Source organism: Cherax quadricarinatus, chromosome 12, assembly GCF_038502225.1.
Source record: "Cherax quadricarinatus isolate ZL_2023a chromosome 12, ASM3850222v1, whole genome shotgun sequence".
Lineage (NCBI taxonomy): Eukaryota > Metazoa > Arthropoda > Malacostraca > Decapoda > Parastacidae > Cherax > Cherax quadricarinatus.
In genome coordinates, this window is record NC_091303.1 from 9,297,494 (window position 1) to 9,317,208 (window position 19,715).

The 19,715-nt window shown below is 40.5% G+C and overlaps 1 protein-coding gene across 2 annotated transcripts in view; it reads right to left on the reverse strand.

Annotated features, from left to right (window-relative positions):
- Positions 1-1,820: 1,820 nt before the first annotated feature.
- The window catches only part of LOC128686535 (GATA-binding factor C), a 339,721-nt gene continuing 321,826 nt past the window's right edge, over positions 1,821-19,715 (reverse strand). For both annotated transcript variants that reach the window (XM_070084232.1, XM_070084233.1), the window contains exons 6-7: positions 9,004-9,369; positions 1,821-4,087 (exon numbers count right to left, since the gene is read on the reverse strand). In XM_070084232.1, the coding sequence (XP_069940333.1) occupies positions 4,061-4,087; positions 9,004-9,369 (393 nt within the window). In that variant the 3' untranslated portion in view covers positions 1,821-4,060. The remainder of the gene's footprint in view (positions 4,088-9,003; positions 9,370-19,715) is intronic.

Sequence of the window (19,715 nt, forward strand, 5' to 3'; positions counted from 1 at the left end):
CATTAATGTTAATGTAAAAATTTTGAATTTTGCAGCAAACTAATTTTAGAAAACTTACCTAACCTTATTATAACAAGAGCAATTTATTTTAGCCTAACCCAACTATATATATTTTAGATTTGTTTACAATAATTTAATACTAAACAAATACAGTGAAATATATTTTTTTTCGTTAGGTTCAGAATGATTTTGGCGAAATTATTGCATACATAAATTTTCGCTTGTCGTATATGGCAAGATGAGCGTTGCTATTTAAGCCAAGATCGCAAGTTCTGCCTATTGGGCACAACATATATATATATATATATATATATATATATATATATATATATATATATATATATATATATATATATATATATTTATTTATATATATATTCAACAAGTCGGTCGTCTCCCACCGAGGCAGGGTGACCCAAAAAAGAAAGAAAATCCCCAAAAAGAAAATACTTTCATCATCATTCAACACTTTCACCACACTCACACATTATCACTGTTTTTGCAGAGGTGCTCAGAATACAACAGTTTAGAAGCATATACGTATAAAGATACACAACATATCCCTCCAAACTGCCAATATCCCAAACCCCTCCTTTAAAGTGCAGGCATTGTACTTCCCATTTCCAGGACTCAAGTCCGACTATATGAAAATAACCGGTTTCCCTGAATCCCTTCACTAAATATTACCCTGCTCACACTCCAACAGATCGTCAGGTCCCAAGTATCATTCGTCTCCATTCACTCCTATTTAACACGCTCATGCACGCTTGCTGGAAGTCCAAGCCCCTCGCCTACAAAACCTCCTTTACCCCCTCTTTCCAACCCTTTCGAGGACGACCCCTACCCCTCTTTCCTTCCCCTATAGATTTATATGCTTTCCATGTCATTCTACTTTGATCCATTCTCTCTAAATGACCAAACCACCTCAACAACCCCTCTTCTGCCCTCTGACTAATGCTTTTATTAACTCCACACCTTCTCCTAATTTCCACACTCCGAATTTTCTGCATAATATTTACACCACACATTGCCCTTAGACAGGACATCTCCACTGCCTCCAACCGTCTCCTCGCTGCTGCATTTACCACCCAAGCTTCACATCCATATAAGAGTGTTGGTACTACTATACTTTCATACATTCCTTTCTTTGCCTCCATAGATAACGTTTTTTGACTCCACATATACCTCAACGCACCACTCACCTTTTTTCCCTCATCAATTCTATGATTAACCTCATCCTTCATAAATCCATCCGCCGACACGTCAACTCCCAAGTATCTGAAAACATTCACTTCTTCCATACTCCTCCTCCCCAATTTGATATCCATTTTTTCTTTATCTAAATCATTTGATACCCTCATCACCTTACTCTTTTCTATGTTCACTTTCAACTTTCTACCTTTACACACATTCTCAAACTCATCCACTAACCTCTGCAATTTTTCTTTAGAATCTCCCATAAGCACAGTATCATCAGCAAAAAGTAACTGTGTCAATTCCCATTTTGAATTTAATTCCCCATAATTTAATCCCACCCCTCTCCCGAACACCCTAGCATTTACTTCCTTTACAACCCCATCTATAAATATATTAAACAACCATGGTGACATTACACATCCCTGTCTAAGACCTACTTTTACCGGGAAGTATTCTCCCTCTCTTCTACACACCCTAACCTGAGCCTCACTATCCTCATAAAAGCTCTTTACAGCATTTAGTAACTTACCACCTATTCCATAAACTTGCAACATCTGCCACATTGCTTCTCTATCCACTCTATCATATGCCTTTTCTAAATCCATAAATGCAATAAAAGCTTCCCTACCTTTATCTAAATACTGTTCACATATATGCTTCAATGTAAACACTTGATCTACACATCCCCTACCCACTCTGAAGCCTCCTTGCTCATCCGCAATTCTACATTCTGTCTTACCTCTAATTCTTTCAATTATAACTGTACCGTATACTTTTCCTGGTATACTCAGTAAACTTATTCCTTTATAATTTTTACAGTCTCTTTTGTCCCCTTTCCCTTTATATAAAGGGACTATACATACTCTCCGCCAATCCCTAGGTACCTTCCCCTCTTTCATACATTTATTAAACAAAAGTACCAACCACTCCAACACTATATCCCCCCCTGCTTTTAACATTACTGTCATGATCCCATCAGTTCCAGCTGCTTTACCCCCTTTCATTATACGTAATGCCTCACGTACCTCCACCACACTTACATTCTGCTCTTCTTCACTCCTAAAAGATGGTATACCTCCCTGGCCAGTGCATGAAATTACCGCCTCCCTTTCTTCCTCAACATTTAAAAGTTCCTCAAAATATTCTCGCCATCTACCTAATACCTCCCTCTCCCCATCTACTAACTCCCCTACTCTGTTTTTAACTGACAAATCCATACTTTCCCTAGGCTTTCTTAACTTGTTTAACTCACTCCAAAAATTTTTCTTATTTTCATTAAAATTTCTTGACTGCCTCTCCCACCCTTTCATCTGCTCTCCTTTTGCACTCTCTCACCACTCTCTTCACCTTTCTTTTACTCTCCATATACTCTGCTCTTCTTATAACACTTCTGCTTTGTAAAAACCTCTCGTAAGCTACCTTTTTCTCTTTTATCACACCCTTTACTTCATCATTCCACCAATCACTCCTCTTTCCTCCTGCCCCCACCCTCCTATAACCACAAACTTCTGCCCCACATTCTAATACTGCATTTTTAAAACTATTCCAACCCTCTTCAACCCCCCCACTACTCATCTTTGCACTAGCCCACCTTTCTGCCAATAGTCGCTTATATCTCGCCCGAACTTCCTCCTCCCTTAGTTCATACATCATTTTTTTCGTTACTGTTTTAGTGTGAAGCAAAAACACGAGTTGTTCAATTGAATCTAAAGTAAGAAGTGAAAATATATATCAATATAATGACAATAGTGTTACACTCAAGTTTGAAGTGAATCACTTCTTGGTACAAATATATAATGCACTGTGATACATTTAGAAAAAAAGCTATGTTCTTAGTATCTAAAAAGGGTTCTCAAATACTTGCAAAAAAAAAAAAAAATTCGTAAAATTTATGTTCAACATAACATTTTATTTAAGAAATGAAAATTTCTGTTTTTTTTTTTTCATTAAAACTCGCGGCACAATACTACTTTCTTTTCGTGTGTATTTGTTTACTGAAATGTTGAGGCGCTGGATGTGACATAACTCCTTTGTGCTAATGTACATTTTCTTACGATGATCACAAGTTAAGTGACTCACCGTAAAATACCAAGTGAGCTCACACACACACACACACACACACACACACACACACACACACATACATACACACACAGACAGGACCAAGAATTAGAGATCACCAGATCATCAAACTCAAACACACAAACAACAGATTTTGCCATTGTTACATCAGTTTAAGTCATGTTCTTCGTAAAGCATGAAATTCACTTGGTATTTCTTCTCCATTCCTTACATCGCTACTCAGCTGGATTTCCACATTAATTTAAATTGATTCCACCAATTTCTACGCCTCAAAATAATCTACTAATGCAACTATTGTTTTCTTTAGTCCACTCTTTTGCGAGTAAATATATTTAAACAAAAATCTGTGTTCTATCTTTTATATCAGCAAAATGTAAGCTTTGGCATAACAGTGAGACAGACATTCACCATAGCCATTAAATTTTAATGATGCTGGTGAACGTATCCTCAACAAGTCATCACTTGGATAGGGTTTATGTACACTCGTCAGTTCCTGCCTTCGCTTCCTCTTCACATTTAATGGCCTCCTCTGGCTGTTTCTCACTTCAGCATTCCTCTTTTGTTATAATTACCGGCACTGGACGCTTATTTCGACGTTTCCGTTGTATTTTAGCATAGCAATGGACGCCAGAGTCAAGCTGTAGATGCAATGTAATCTACTGCTCATCCTAGTGGACCATTGTGACCCACACCTCCATGTAATCCTGTTTGACTCACTGCACCTCCTTGTGACCTACCAGTGCTCTTCCTCGTGCCATCAGGCCACAGGCAGCAGATCAGGTCATGTGTAATCGGAACGCCAGCCATTCTGCGGGAAGAAACAAAACATGTTATCCAGTTAACCGGTAAAATTACCTTTTTAAGTGTGTTTTGCTGCTACTAGCTGTTAATGCAAGGACAGGCGAGCGCGAGGGGTCATGGTGCATAATGCTCCATATGTGTGTGTGTGTGTGCGTGTGTGTGTGTGTGTGTGTGTGTGTGTGTGTGTGTGTGTGTGTGTGTGTGTGTGTGTGTGTGTGTGTGTGTGTGAAATATATATCCAACCACGTTTACACTACTGTTGCTCTCAGTGCACACACATCAGGAGGGACAGAGTCATCAGAATATATGCAATTCGTGTGTTCACATAGGCACTACACACACACACGCGCGCACACACACACACACACACACACACACGCGAGCACACACACACACACACACACACACACACACACACACACACACACACACACACACACACACACACACACACGGAAGAGTACAAGAGGGTGTTCCTAGACAGAGACAGAACACAATCAGAACGACAGCAGCTGAGGGAGAGGACAAAAAAGCGAAAGGAGCTAGGAAAAGAGACAAGGATGGAACCAGCAGAGGTCAGTCAGAGCAGAACAGAACAGCAAGGGCAAGCACACACACAACTATTCTCAGAACCATACAACCTGTCACACCATCCCAACACACACTACAATCCATACCCACAGCCTCCACCCAACACCGAGCTATAGAATCCCACAGTATGCTACCAGGTCTCCCACCCTCACAGGCCCCCCAAACCACAGTGTTGGAAAGGAAACTGAAGGTATGGTACACAAACGCTGATGGAATAACAAATAAGTGGGAGGAGTGGCATGAAAGAGTCAAAGAGGCATCACCAGACATCATAGCGATCACAGAAACCAAGCTTGCAGGTATGATAACAGATGCCATCTTTCCAACGGGATACCAAATCTTGAGGAAAGACAGAGGGAACAGGGGGGGTGGAGGAGTGGCATTGCTGATCAAAAATCGCTGGAATTTTGATGAGCTGGAGAGAGGAGACAGCGGAGAAGAAAGTGATTACATAACTGGAACGCTTCACTCTGGAGGTCCCAAGGTGGTAATAGCAGTGATGTATAACCCACCACAGAACAGCAGGAGGCCAAGGCAAGAGTACGACGAGAGCAATAGAGCGATGGTTGACTCACTGGCTACAGTGGCCAGAAGACCTCATGCAAGCAGGGCAAAGCTCCTGATCATGGGTGACTTTAACCACAAGGAGATCGATTGGGAGAACTTGGACCCGCATGGGGCCCAAGATACATGGAGGGCTAAGATGATGGAGGTGGTACTGGAAAACTCCATGTACCAACACGTAAGGGACACTACAAGAGAGAGAGAGGAGAGGATGAACCAGCAAGGCTGGACTTAGTATTCACCTTGAGTAGTGCAGATATCGAGGACATCACATATGAAAGACCCCATGGGGCCAGTGACCATGTGGTTTTAAGCTTCGAATACACAGTAGAGCTACAGGTGGAGGGAGAAGCAGGAAGGCCAGGACGAATGAAGCCAAACTACAAGAAAGGGGACTACACAGGAATGAGGAACTTCCTGAACGGGGTTCAGTGGGACAGAGAATTGACAGGGAAGCCAGTTAATGAGATGATGGAATATGTAGCAACAAAATGCAAGGAGGCTGAGGAGAGGTTTGTACCCAAGGGTAACAGGAATAATGAAAAAGCCAGGATGAGCCCATGGTTTACCCAAAGGTGCAGGGAGGCAAAAACCAAGTGTGCTAGGGAATGGAAGAAATATAGAAGGCAAAGGACCCAGGAGAATAAGGAGAGCAGTCGTAGAGCCAGAAACGAATATGCACAGATAAAAAGGGAGGCCCAAAGACAATATGAAAATGACATAGCAGCGAAAGCCAAATCTGACCCGAAACTGTTGTACAGCCACATCAGGAGGAAAACAACAGTCAAGGACTAGGTAATCAGGCTAAGGAAGGAAGGAGGAGAGACAACAAGAAATGACCGTGAAGTATGTGAGGAACTCAACAAGAGATTCAAAGAAGTGTTCACAGAGGAGACAGAAGGGGCTCAAGAAAGACGGAGAGGTGGGGCACACCACCAAGTGCTGGACACAGTGCACACAACCGAGGAAGAAGTGAAGAGGCTTCTGAGTGAGCTAGATACCTCAAAGGCAATGGGGCCAGATAACATCTCCCCATGGGTATTGAGAGAGGGAGCAGAGGCGCTATGTGTACCCCTAACAACAATATTTAATACATCTATCGAAACAGGGAGATTGCCTGAGGCATGGAAGACAGCAAATGTAGTCCCAATCTTTAAAAAAGGAGACAGACATGAAGCATTAAACTACAGACCAGTGTCACTGACATGTATAGTATGCAAAATCATGGAGAAGATTATCAGGAGAAGAGTGGTGGAACACCTAGAAAGGAATGATCTCATCAACAGCAGCCAACATGGTTTCAGGGACGGGAAATCCTGTGTCACAAACCTACTGGAGTTCTATGACATGGTGACAGCAGTAAGACAAGAGAGAGAGGGTTGGGTGGATTGCATTTTCTTGGACTGCAAGAAGGCGTTTGACACAGTTCCACACAAGAGACTGGTGCAAAAACTGGAGGACCAAGCAGGGATAACAGGGAAGGCACTACAATGGATCAGGGAATACTTGTCAGGAAGACAGCAGCGAGTCATGGTACGTGGCGATGTGTCAGAGTGGGCACCTGTGACCAACGGGGTCCCACAGGGGTCAGTCCTAGGACCAGTGCTGTTTCTGGTATTTGTGAACGACATGACGGAAGGATTAGACTCTGAGATGTCCCTGTTTGCAGATGACGTGAAGTTGATGAGAAGAATTCACTCGATCGAAGACCAGGCAGAACTACAAAGGGATCTGGACAGGCTGCAGACCTGGTCCAGCAATTGGCTCCTGGAGTTCAATCCCACCAAGTGCAAAGTCATGAAGATTGGGGAAGGGCAAAGAAGACCGCAGACGGAGTACAGTCTAGGGGGCCAGAGACTACAAACCTCACTCAAGGAAAAAGATCTTGGGGTGAGTATAACACCAGGCACATCTCGTGAAGCGCACATCAACCAAATAACTGCTGCAGCATATGGGCGCCTAGCAAACCTCAGAACAGCATTCCGACATCTTAATAAGGAATCGTTCAGGACCCTGTACACCGTGTACGTTAGGCCCATACTGGAGTATGCGGCACCAGTTTGGAACCCACACCTAGCCAAGCATGTAAAGAAACTAGAGAAAGTGCAAAGGTTTGCAACAAGACTAGTCCCAGAGCTAAGAGGTATGTCCTACGAGGAGAGGTTAAGGGAAATCAACCTGACGACACTGGAGGACAGGAGAGATAGGGGGGACATGATAACGACATACAAAATACTGAGAGGAATTAACAAGGTGGACAAAGACAGGATGTTCCAGAGATTGGACACTGTAACAAGGGGACACAGTTGGAAGTTGAAGACACAGATGAATCACAGGGATGTTAGGAAGTATTTCTTAAGCCACAGAGTAGTCAGTAAGTGGAATAGTTTGGGAAGCGATGTAGTGGAGGCAGGATCCATACATAGCTTTAAGCAGAAGTATGATAAAGCTCACGGTTCAGGGAGAGTGACCTAGTAGCGATCAGTGAAGAGGCGGGGCCAGGAGCTCGAACTCGACCCCCGCAACCTCAACTAGGTGAGTACAACTAGGTGAGTACACACACACACACACATACACACATATACACCCACACACACACACACACACACACATACACACACACACACACACACACACACACACACACACACACACACACACACACACACACACACACACACACAGGTATATCCTACGAGGAGAGGTTAAGGGAAATCAACCTGACGACACTGGAGGACGGGAGAGATAGGGGGGACATGATAACGACATACAAAATACTGAGAGGAATTGACAAGGTGGACAAAGACAGGATGTTCCAGAGACTGGACACAGCAACACGGGGACACAGTTGGAAGCCGAAGACACAGATGAATCACAGGGATGTTAGGAAGTATTTCTTCAGCCACAGAGTAGTCAGTAAGTGGAATAGTTTAGGAAGCGATGTAGTGGAGGCAGGATTCATACATAGCTTTAAGCAGAGGTACGATAAAGCTCATGGTTCAGGGAGAGTGACCTAGTAGCGACCAGTGAGGAGGCAGGGCCAGGAGCTTGGACTCGACCCCTGCAACCTCAACTAGGTGAGTACACACACACACTCACACACACATTGTCTGTTTCGGTTCGGTCACAATTTCAGCTTAGACTATGTTACTACACTTTTGAAAAACAAAATCATTGTAATTCTAAATATTTTTTTTTTCTGTCGTACTATGTCGTAAATTATGGCAACTGATTTAGTCTGTAACGATTACAGATTTATTAAACTGATCTCTTGTATTACTTAGGAAAGTGAAGTCTTTTATTTTGATCTTCTGAGAGTACAATTAGTGAATCATTATTATTAAATTCATGGGGAAGTGCTAAATCCGTAGGGGTCGTACAGCTCCTGGAGGAATGGATAGTAGCCAGATTCAATCCATGAAAGGGAAACACCTCTAATTCTTTGCTCAAAGAGTCCGTCAGGGACATGAATGCGCCCTTTCTGAAGGGACAGCTAGTGAAGAAGAGTAGATATCTAATGAATAAGAATAGTGATGAAAAATAAGAAGAGCAAATACACTGAAAATAAGATTTGCAAAGCAAAACGTGAGAATGTTGACTTTTCAATGCATATACACTGTTTCTTTTGATACAAAACTAAGAGATTAAAGAATTCTTGCTGTTGTAGTACCGTTGTTAAACTTCAGCCTCGATTAACCTCGCGTAGTCAACAGTCTTTCAGATAGGGGAAACTGACTAAAAACTACCACTTATAGAATGTATTCTTACCACCGGAGGCTGTAGGCTGAGATTGGAAGGGATCTGGAGTTGTGAGGTGGAGGAGAGGCCGAGTCCCACGCCGGACATGGAGGACATGCCGTGCACTGGAGGCGCTGACATAAAGCCGCCAGCCACGGAGGACCCGTGCATCTGGCCGCCGTACATGTAGTGTGACATGGAGCTAAACCCAGAGCCTCCAGTGCCGAAGCCTCCGGTTCCGAAACCTCCAGTGCCGAAGCCACCGAAGCCGCCCTTGTCCAGAGGTTTCAGCATGTCTGGGAAACCAAGCATCCCTTTTTTCTTCTTGGACTTCTGGCTCAACTTGCGGTTGCGAGTCTGGATGCCTTCCTTCTTCATGGTGAGGGGCCGGTTTACCTGCAGGATTAGTATAATTGTTATTATTATTATTATTATTAGTAGTAGTAGTAGTAGTAGTAGTAGTAGTAGTAGTAGTAGTAGTCGTAGTAGTAGTAGTAGTAGTAGTAGTAGTAGTAGTAGTAGTAGTAGTAGTAGTTGTTGTAGTAGTAGCAGTAGCAGTAATAATAATAGTAGTAGCAGTAGTAGTTGGAGGAGGACGAGGAGGGCGAGGAGGATGAGGAGGAGAAGGAGGAAAAGGAGGAGAAGGAGGAGAAGGAGGAAAAGGAGAATTTTTATAATTATCATTACTGTAAGCACTGGGAGAACGAAACCAGTAAGTGTCTTACAGTTCATGATTCGTTTGAGGCAATAAGTTTTTATCCAAGGATGGAAAAGAGCTCTGCACCAGGAGAGGGCACATCAGGAGGAACTGTTTACTCTGTGTATACTTTATCCCTGTAGTGTTATGCGGCCTCCACTGGTCGTTTTCTGCTGGGAGACTCTCCCAGGATGAAACCTCCTTGACGAGGTGAATCCATGATAATCGGTCATGCTGACGCAGCTTCTGATTAATGGGACGGGTGACCTATCGCCTCTTTAACACCGTCCGTCAGGAATACACACATCACTAACGCCCCAGGCAAGAAGATTGGCTACACGCTGAGACTGGAGTCTTGTCTATGGCTGAGCACTCCCCACAGTTGCTCCCTCAAGTGCGGTCTCTGCATACCAAGTGATGTGCTATAAACAAATGTGCTGACAACAAAGGCCGATGAAAGGGCACACACTAAGGAACAAGATTTGTTGGGAGAACGTTTCGCTGAGTGTAGAGCTTTAATCAAGTCATACACATGGTTTGATAAATCTTAGTGCAGAGCGAAACGTTGATCAAGTACAAGCCTGATCCGCAACATGCATTCTCTTCACCAAGTGACGTATTGCTAATAGCTGAGCTCCTTCCCCGCTGCTCACTCAAGAGCGCGGTCCGTGCATACCAAGTGACGTGCACAAATCTTGGAGTTTCTTATCACGGCGTTAAGTATTTGCTGTCAAAATCAACTTCCCAGCTTCACAGAGGCGGGCATCCAGTAGGCCTCTCACTGACACTATCGCATGAAAGGTTAGACAGGAACTGACGCTGTTGTCACATTATTTTTCACGTCAGTCAGTAAATGAATGCCTTTCAAGGGGAAGGTTGTCTAATGGTGAAGGGATCTTGATCCAGAGATTTGGAGTTACCCCCTCCACTGATTACCTCTCATATTTCCAGTTCGCTGCATTGCTCTTGTGGGTTTAGATCTTCCCCGTCAATATAAAATAATAATAATATAGCCGGTAAGTGAATCTTGGAAGTTGATTATTTAGAAAGGCTCCGAGTGTCCTCAGTGGAACATTTACGTCAAGAATTTTATCTTATAATGTTTTATAAACATGATTATGTAAGTAACATAAACAAAAATAGGAAAAAGAAAAAAAAGTCATTGGGTTGACCCGCAAAGACCCGGGTCCAACGCTACAGAGGTTACGACCACTGTACCGTAGACTGGGGCAACACTAGTTACGACCCGAACTCTGCGAGTTATAACCTCGGTACAGTAGACCCAGCCCAGAGCTTCGCAAGTTACGATCACGGTGGGTACGGTAACATCAGAGCCCGCAACTCACACCTCCCGGCCAGCCATCATAACCTCCAGGGACCGCCCATGGAGATCCTCAGCTTTCAGAATCCCACGTAGCTTTTTCTCCTGCTATCACCTCTTCGAGCACCGGCCGGCGGCCTCAGAAGAATTAAAACCTCAGCAGTACTCAACCCGAATGAACCACTGGCGATGTGAACAACACTGGAGAAACGAAAATGAAAAGAGAAGGGAGGTAAGCATCGGAAGAGTTATTTTCACACAATGTTCAGCGTTCAGTGTTAGGGCAATTCTTCATCTTGCCACCTGACTCTCTTCTCCGCCTTCAGAGAGCGCCTCTAACCCCTTCAAATACATCCTGTCTCACCTTAGTTTCATCGTATGCTACTTGCTGAACACAAATATCAAGGAAGGACATACAAGTGTTTACGTAAATTCGGAAAAAATACACTTAATTGTACGACTGAATAGGAAACCTCAATGATGCGTCGAAGTAGCGGGTTTTATTGAGGCTTCGACTGATATATCATGGTCAATATTTCAGCCAGAATATATTGGGAGCAGTATATCAGAGGCGAGAGCGGTGGTCAGCGTGGTCGTAATTAAATATGCTAATTGACTTATATAAAAACATGAAGCGCAATTACTTCACGCCGTGGGACGCTTCAGCCCATTGTTCGCGCCAAAACGGAGCAGCGGCGAGGCATCTGCTAAAGATTTTGTGCATGACTTTGATTTTTTGGGGCCCGAGAGAAGAGCGCGGAAAATGTTAACGGCCTGTGGCTCTATATCCCTCAATTTTTTTTTTTTTTTTTTTGTCTTTGAGAAGATTTTGGTACCTTGCGAAAAATGTCATTAAAAGTTTCCCATAAGAAATACTAATTAATTTATTCCACTTCCAAAACCATCAGATGCCACTATAAACATTAAACTGCTCCATGTTTATGACACACAACATCGTAACAGATCGTTTATTATACACACTAAACACTTTCCTTTACAATTGCTGTAATGATACTTTCCTCTCCGTTTGTTCCCTTGCATATATGTCGTGCCGAATAGGTAAAACTGGTCAAGTAGCAAGAACTCATTGAAAATTAAGTCCTTTCTAAAAATTTCTCTTATACGTTTAAAGATAATTTTTTTTCATTTATGTTAATGTAAAAATTAATAATTTTGCACCAAAAGTACCTTAGGAAACTTACCCAAACTTATTAAAACAAGCGCAATTTAATTTAGCCTAATCAAATTAAATATATTTTAGGTAAATTTACAATAATTTAATAATATACAAACGCAATGAAATACATTTTTTTTGCTAGGTTCAGAATGATTTTTGCGAAATTATTACATACACAAATTTTCGCTTGCCTTATTCGGCAAGAAGAGCGTTGCTATTTAAGCCAAAATCAAAAGTTTTACCTATTTGGCACGACATACACACACACACACAACACACACACACACACACACACACACACACACACACACACACACAAACTATATATATATATATATATATATATATACACACACAAACTATATATATATATATATATATATATATATATATATATATATATATATATATATATATATATATATATATGCAAAACAACCACTCTGAAAGAATAGAGAAATTCCAAGCGCTGATAGTGAGGTGCTGGCCGACCCCTTATATAGCTTCCTTGGATGCTTTACTTTCATAGTTCCTTGATAATGTGAGTAGTCACGAAAGCGCTTGGAATTTCTCTATTCTTTCAGAGTGGTTGTTTTGCATATTCTGAAATCACCTGTTTACTGTGATCTTATTGCATATATATATATATATATATATATATATATATATATATATATATATATATATATATATATATATATATATATATATATATATATATATATATATATATATATATATATATATATATATATACATATATATGTCGTGCCGAATAGGCAGAACTTGCGATCTTGGCTTAAATAGCAACGCTCATCTTGCCATATAGGACAAGTGAAAATTTGTGTGTGCAATAATTTCGCCAAAATCATTCTGAACCTAACGAAAAAAATATATTTCACTGTGTTTGTTTAGTATTAAATTATTGTAAACAAATCTAAAATATATTTAGTTGGGTTAGGCTAAAATAAATTGCGCTTGTTATAATAAGGTTAGGTAAGTTTTCTAAGTTCCTTTTGGTGTAAAATTAAAAATTTTTACATTAACATTAATGAAAAAAATATGTCTTTAAACTTATAAGAGAAAATTTTTGAAAGGACTTAATTTTAAATGAGTTCTTGCTAATTGACCAGTTTTACATATTCGGCACGACATATATATATATATATATATATATATATATATATATATATATATATATATATATATATATATATATATATATATATATATATATATATATATATATATATATATATATATATATATATATATACACATATATACATATATATATATATTTCTTTCAACACACCGGCCATATCCCACCAAGGCAGGGTGGCCCGAAAAGAAAAACGAAAGTTTCTCTTTTAAATTTAGTAATTTATACGGGAGAAGGGGTTACTAGCCCCTTGCTCCCGGCATTTTAGTCGCCTCTTACAACACGCATGGCTTACGGAGGAAGAATTCTGTTCCACTTCCCCATGGAGATAAGAGGAAATAAACAAGAACAAGAACTAGAAAGAAAATAGAAGAATACCCAGAGGGGTGTGTATATATATGCTTGTACATGTATGTGTAGTGTGACCTAAGTGCAAGTAGAAGTAGCAAGACGTACCTGAAATCTTGCATGTTTATGAGACAGACAAAAGACACGAGCAATCCTACCATCATGTAAAACAATAACAGGTTTTCGTTGTACACTCACTTGGCAGGACGGTAGTACCTCCCTGGGCGGTTGCTGTCTACCAACCTACTACCTAGGATATATATATATATATATATATATATATATATATATATATATATATATATATATATATATATATATATATATATGTATATATATATATATATGTATATATATATATATATATATATATATATATATATATATATATATATATATTTATATATATATATTTTATATATATATATATATATATATATATATATATATATATGTATATATATATATATATATATATATATATATATATATATATATATATATATATATATATATATATATATATATATATATATATATATATATATGTCGTGCCGAATATGTAAAACTGATCAATTAGCAAAAACTCATTTAAAATTAAGTCCTTTCTAAAATTTTCTCTTATACGTTTAAGGATATATTTTTTTCATTAACGTTAATGTAAAAAAATTTAATTTTGCTCCAGAAGAATCTTAGAAAACTTACCTAACCTTATTATAACAAGAACAATTTATTTTAGCCTAACCCAGCTAAATGTATTTTAGATTTGTTTACAATAATTTAATACTAAATAAACACAGTGAAATATATTTTCTTCGTTAGGTTCAGAATGATTTTGGCGAAATTATTGCATACACAAATTTTCGCTTGTCCTGTATGGCAAGATGAGCGTTGCTATTTAAGCCAAGATCGCAAGTTCTGTCTATTCGGCACGACATATATATATATATATATATATATATATATATATATATATATATATATATATATATATATATATATATATATATATATATATATATATATATATATATATATATATATATATATATATATATATATATATATATATATATATATATATATATATATATATATATATATATATATATATATATATATATATATATATATATATATATATATCAAGTTCACCTCAAGATAAATAGGTACAAGTATCTTAGTTAATTATGTAGCATTCTAGGAAAAGATTCGAATGCGGTGGCGAAGAAGTAACAAGCCACCAGGAACATGGCTCATGCAGCTACAAATGGGTTCTGACACTCATACAGAGACAAGGAGCTGTGACTAGATACGGACAATCACAACTGGGTGAGTACGACATATGAATTTAATATTATCTTAGTGCTATAACCCTCGTGAAAAAATCTCCCCTGAAATCTCTTCCGTGTACACATTAACTGGGGTTGGAAATCCCCTTAGAGACCACTCCCTTTGCCCATTCCACTTCTGTGAAGCAGCGGGTGCACCCCTTGACCACCCACTTTAACGCCTCTCTAACATCTATACTCATTTCTACCTCAGTGGGCATCACGCTCTTCTTCCGCCCACCTGGCGCTCTATAGACGAGTTCCAGGGCCGCCCACACTGTGAACCCGGGATGAGTGTGTCTCTGGCAGGGTAGAGTGGATCTCTGGCAGGGTGAGCCCAAGGAGAGCGAACTTGTGTACAGTGAATCCAAGTTGAGCGAATTAGGATTCAGTGATCTCGTATATGGTGAATCCAGGTTGAGGGAACCTAAGCAGAGTGAACCCAGGTAGAGTAAATTCAGGTACAGCGAACCTCAGCCATGACCCAGGCCGAGCTGGGTAATGGTTGCGTCCCTCACACGAGACCATAAAGTCGAATCCTCGAGGCCAATTTCTTAGGCCATGTTTTGGGCCTTGAAACACTTTGTAACACTGTTGCTGTGATGTCGTTTTATTTACACTTACACTCACTCACACACACACACACACACACACACACACACACACACACACACACACACACACACACACACACACACACACACACACACACACACACACTCACGGGTAATATTTTGATGAACGCATCGCAACATGAATGCTGATCTTAGTTTATAACACCCCTTTCACACAACAAAAAGTTTCAGGTCAGTAGATCTCGACTGAAAAGTCATAACTGAAGAGGCAGGTCCTGCATCTGTACACTGAACATACCTTATACAGATATGTAAGCATTTATCACACCGTTCCACATTGTCCAAGACCTTTTGCAATTTTAGAATGTGCACTACACAAGCACAATGAAATCAGATAACAGAATGTTGCTAGACGGAGTATTGGGTTACTCTTTTCATTAGGGAGTTACTCTTTTCATTAGAGAGAAATAGAGAGATCAATGTTTTCGTTCTTGCAGCATGACTGTGTCCGTGGTTCGATCCCTGGCATGGATGGAAACCTTGGGCATTTGTCCGCACACCTGCTGCCCCTGTTTACCTAACAGTAAGTAGATACTTAGGTGTTAATCGACTGTTATGGTTGACATCCATGGGCTGCGATTTGAAATGAGTTGAAACCGTATAACAGCTCTTAACCTGTAAGATTTATTTGTGTAAAAAGAAAAACAGCATATACTTTGGATGATGAAAGAGACACTTGGTCATTTCTATTGTCGGCATTAAATGCCATCACAATTAAATATTTTGAATGCCTTACAAAATGGACTTTAATTATTTGTATAGCTGTCTCCGCTGCACAGTCTATTTGTAGATCTTTGTCTTGAGTGATGTTCTAATTAGAGTGAAACCAACAGTTTGTCATCGTTCTTGTATCCGTCACAGATTTTAATGTGGTGATCCATTCAAGTGGAGTCATGGGTCCTACAACAGGCAAGACGAGAGACACTCACTGGCTTGAACTGCTCCTCTCAGTGGTGTCTTCTAACAAAGATGTGAATGTGAGATAGTCGTTTGCTTTTTGGCGAGCTCTGGCTACAGAGTCCACGGGCTTACCAGTCAGAATCAGTGGTTCAGTAGTTCATTGGAAATAAGTATGACCAGTGGAACAACGTACAGAATGTTGAAGAACAAATAGGCACAATACCGTGACTGGAACAATACACAAATAACCCGCACATAGAAGAGAGAAGATTACAAAGGCGTTTCGGTCCAACTTGGACCGTTCCGTCGTAGTAAGCTTCTCTCCCTTATGTGCAGGTTATTTGTGTAACTTGTTGAAGATAACACCTGTGTGCAAACTTATGTCTTAATGCAAAGCCCTAAATTGCTTCTTTACTTAGCAACTCGTACAGTTTGTGTAATGCATATTGAGTTTACTATTTGTAATAAGTAAAAACTTGTAAATCTAAGGACAGGCTGGAAAGGAAGCATGGTAAACAGTGTAATAGAGTGCCTTGATTCTAGTGAAGGGCTCTTGATCTAAGGAATTACATCTATCCTTTCCTTCTTAGGATCAAGCCTGAGTACCTCCCATTCCCTTACCAGTACAGCGCTTCTCCATGATTATAATAATGACAATATGAATCTTATTATACACAATACGCCTCTGATGTTTACATTAGGATGGAACATCGGGATTCCGCCAATAAATTTCTCACGCTGTGGCCTCCATCTCAGAAGATTGGTTCTCTTCCCTCGTTTGAGATGAAGATGAATTGTCTGTTATCTTACCAGCCGCTTTGTGATTTATTTCGTCTAAGTTTACTTCGGAAAGTTTGGTCTTTCTCTTTTAAGATGTAATCGTGGAACAAATTCCTGGTGTAAAAGTTAGTTGAGCTACTTCCTGGGTTAATTATGACACTAAAACTCACATTTCCGTCTACCTGTGTGTGTGTGTGTGTGTGTGTGTGTGTGTGTGTGTGTGTGTGTGTGTGTGTGTGTGTGTGTGTGTGTGTGTGTGTGTGTGTGTGTGTGTGTGTGTGTGTGTGTGTGTGTGTGTGTGTGTGTGTGTGTGTGTGTGTGTGTGTGTATGTGTGTGTGTGTGTGTGTGTGTGTGTGTATGTGTGTGTATGTGTGTGTGTGTGTGAGTGTGTGTGTGTGTGTGTGTGTATATGTGTGAGAGTGTATGTATGTGTTTTCTGTGTGTGTGTGTGTGTGTGTGTGTTTGTGTGTGTATATGTGTATGTCTGTCGTGTTAGAGTACTCACCTAATTGTACTCACCTAATTGTGGTTGCAGGGGTCGAGACTCAGCTCCTGGCCCCGCCTCTTCACTGATCGCTACTGCATCCTCTCTCTCTCTGCTTCCTGAGCTTTGTCATACCTCTTCTTAAAACTATGTATGGTTCCTGCCTCCACTACTTCACTTGCTAGGCTATTCCACTTGCTGACAACTCTATGACTGAAGAAATACTTCCTAACGTCCCTGTGACTCGTCTGAGTCTTCAGCTTCCACTTGTGACCCCTTGTCCCTGTGTCCCCTCTCTGGAACATCCTATCTCTGTCCACCTTGTCTATTTCCCGCAGTATCTTGTATGTCTTTATCATGTCTCCCCTGACCCTTCTGTCCTCCAGTGTCGTCAGTCCGATTTCCCTTAACCTTTCCTCGTACGACATTCCCTTGAGCTCTGGGACTAGCCTTGTTGCAAACCTTTGTACTTTCTCTAACTTCTTGACGTGCTTGACCAGGTGTGGGTTCCAGACTGGTGCTGCATACTCCAGTATGGGCCTAACATACACAGTGTACAGTGTCTTGAACGATTCCTTATTAAGGTATCGGAACGCTATTCTGTGTGTGTGTGTGTGTGTGTGTGTGTGTGTGTGTGTGTGTGTGTGTGTGTGTGTGTGTGTGTGTGTGTGTGTGTGTGTGTGTGTGTGTGTGTGTGTGTGTGTGTGTGTGTGTGTGTGTGTGTGCGTGTGTGTGTGTGTTTGTGTGTGTGTGTGTGTGTGTGTGTGTGTTTATGTGTGTGTGTGTGTGTGTGTGTGTGTATCTGTCTGTCTGTCTTTGGTTGTGCGTCTGTGTTTGCGTGCATTTGTCTGTGTGTGTGCGTGGGAGCGTGTTTTTAAGTCTATGTATCAGTTATGTATTACAGGTTACAAACAATATCACACTCTGCCTGGCCTAATCCAAGCTTCCTAAACTGGTAAAGAAATTTTACACAAACTATTAGGACGTACAAGAGAGCAATCATTGTAAGTAGAACATTTTGAAATCTTCACCGTCCTATATGCTCATGAGAAAGGAAATGCAATTAATTCAGCTACGGAATAACACACTGGTCATTAAATATCAAAAAACACACTCTTTACAAGCATCCAAAGTGGTCAGTCCACATAGCCTTTCATACTTCTCTCTTTTTTTTTTCACTGCTCATTCTTACCCTAGTTCTTCCTTTCCTTTTTTCTGTCATACCTGTTTTTGCCTAAATAAAAATCATGCAGGAGTTCAAAGTGTTTACCAGTCTTCCGTCTTAGACTGGTATAAAATTGGGTAGTACCTCCGTGGATGGTCTGCCATCCTACTACCCTGCGTGCATGCAGTTGCCCGTTCATTGCCCAACATAAGTTTTGCGAGCCTGGGCGCATCTGTGCAACATTCTAATACCAGCAGTAATTTCTGTGCAGAGGTATCGATCTTTGTCTTCACCACAAGTAACACTATCAACAAAAATACTCTTCTATCACCACCACCACAGCTAAAATCAATTACCATCATCACTATGACCACCACAACCACAAACCACCTAGACTATTACATTCCCTTCACCTAAACGATATTTCTTATTTTCTTACCTCCAACCTTCTTCCACTGTCCTATCTCTCTCTCCTTCATCTTTTCCCCATATCCACACTCCTCCCTTTAAACCCACCAACCTAGCTGAACTGGCAGTGAGCAAAACACAAGCAAAACAACATCCCCCAAACTAACGATGGCACACCTGAAAAACTGTCAGGAACGTGAATTTAGCGAAGGTTATCCACCTGAGGCCATTCATTTCCTGGCCCCCCCTCACACTGGGGCAGATTTAGCAGCCGTGGTGCGGAGAGGAGAACTTTATGTGCGATAAACATTACGCTCGGCAAAGTGTTTTACC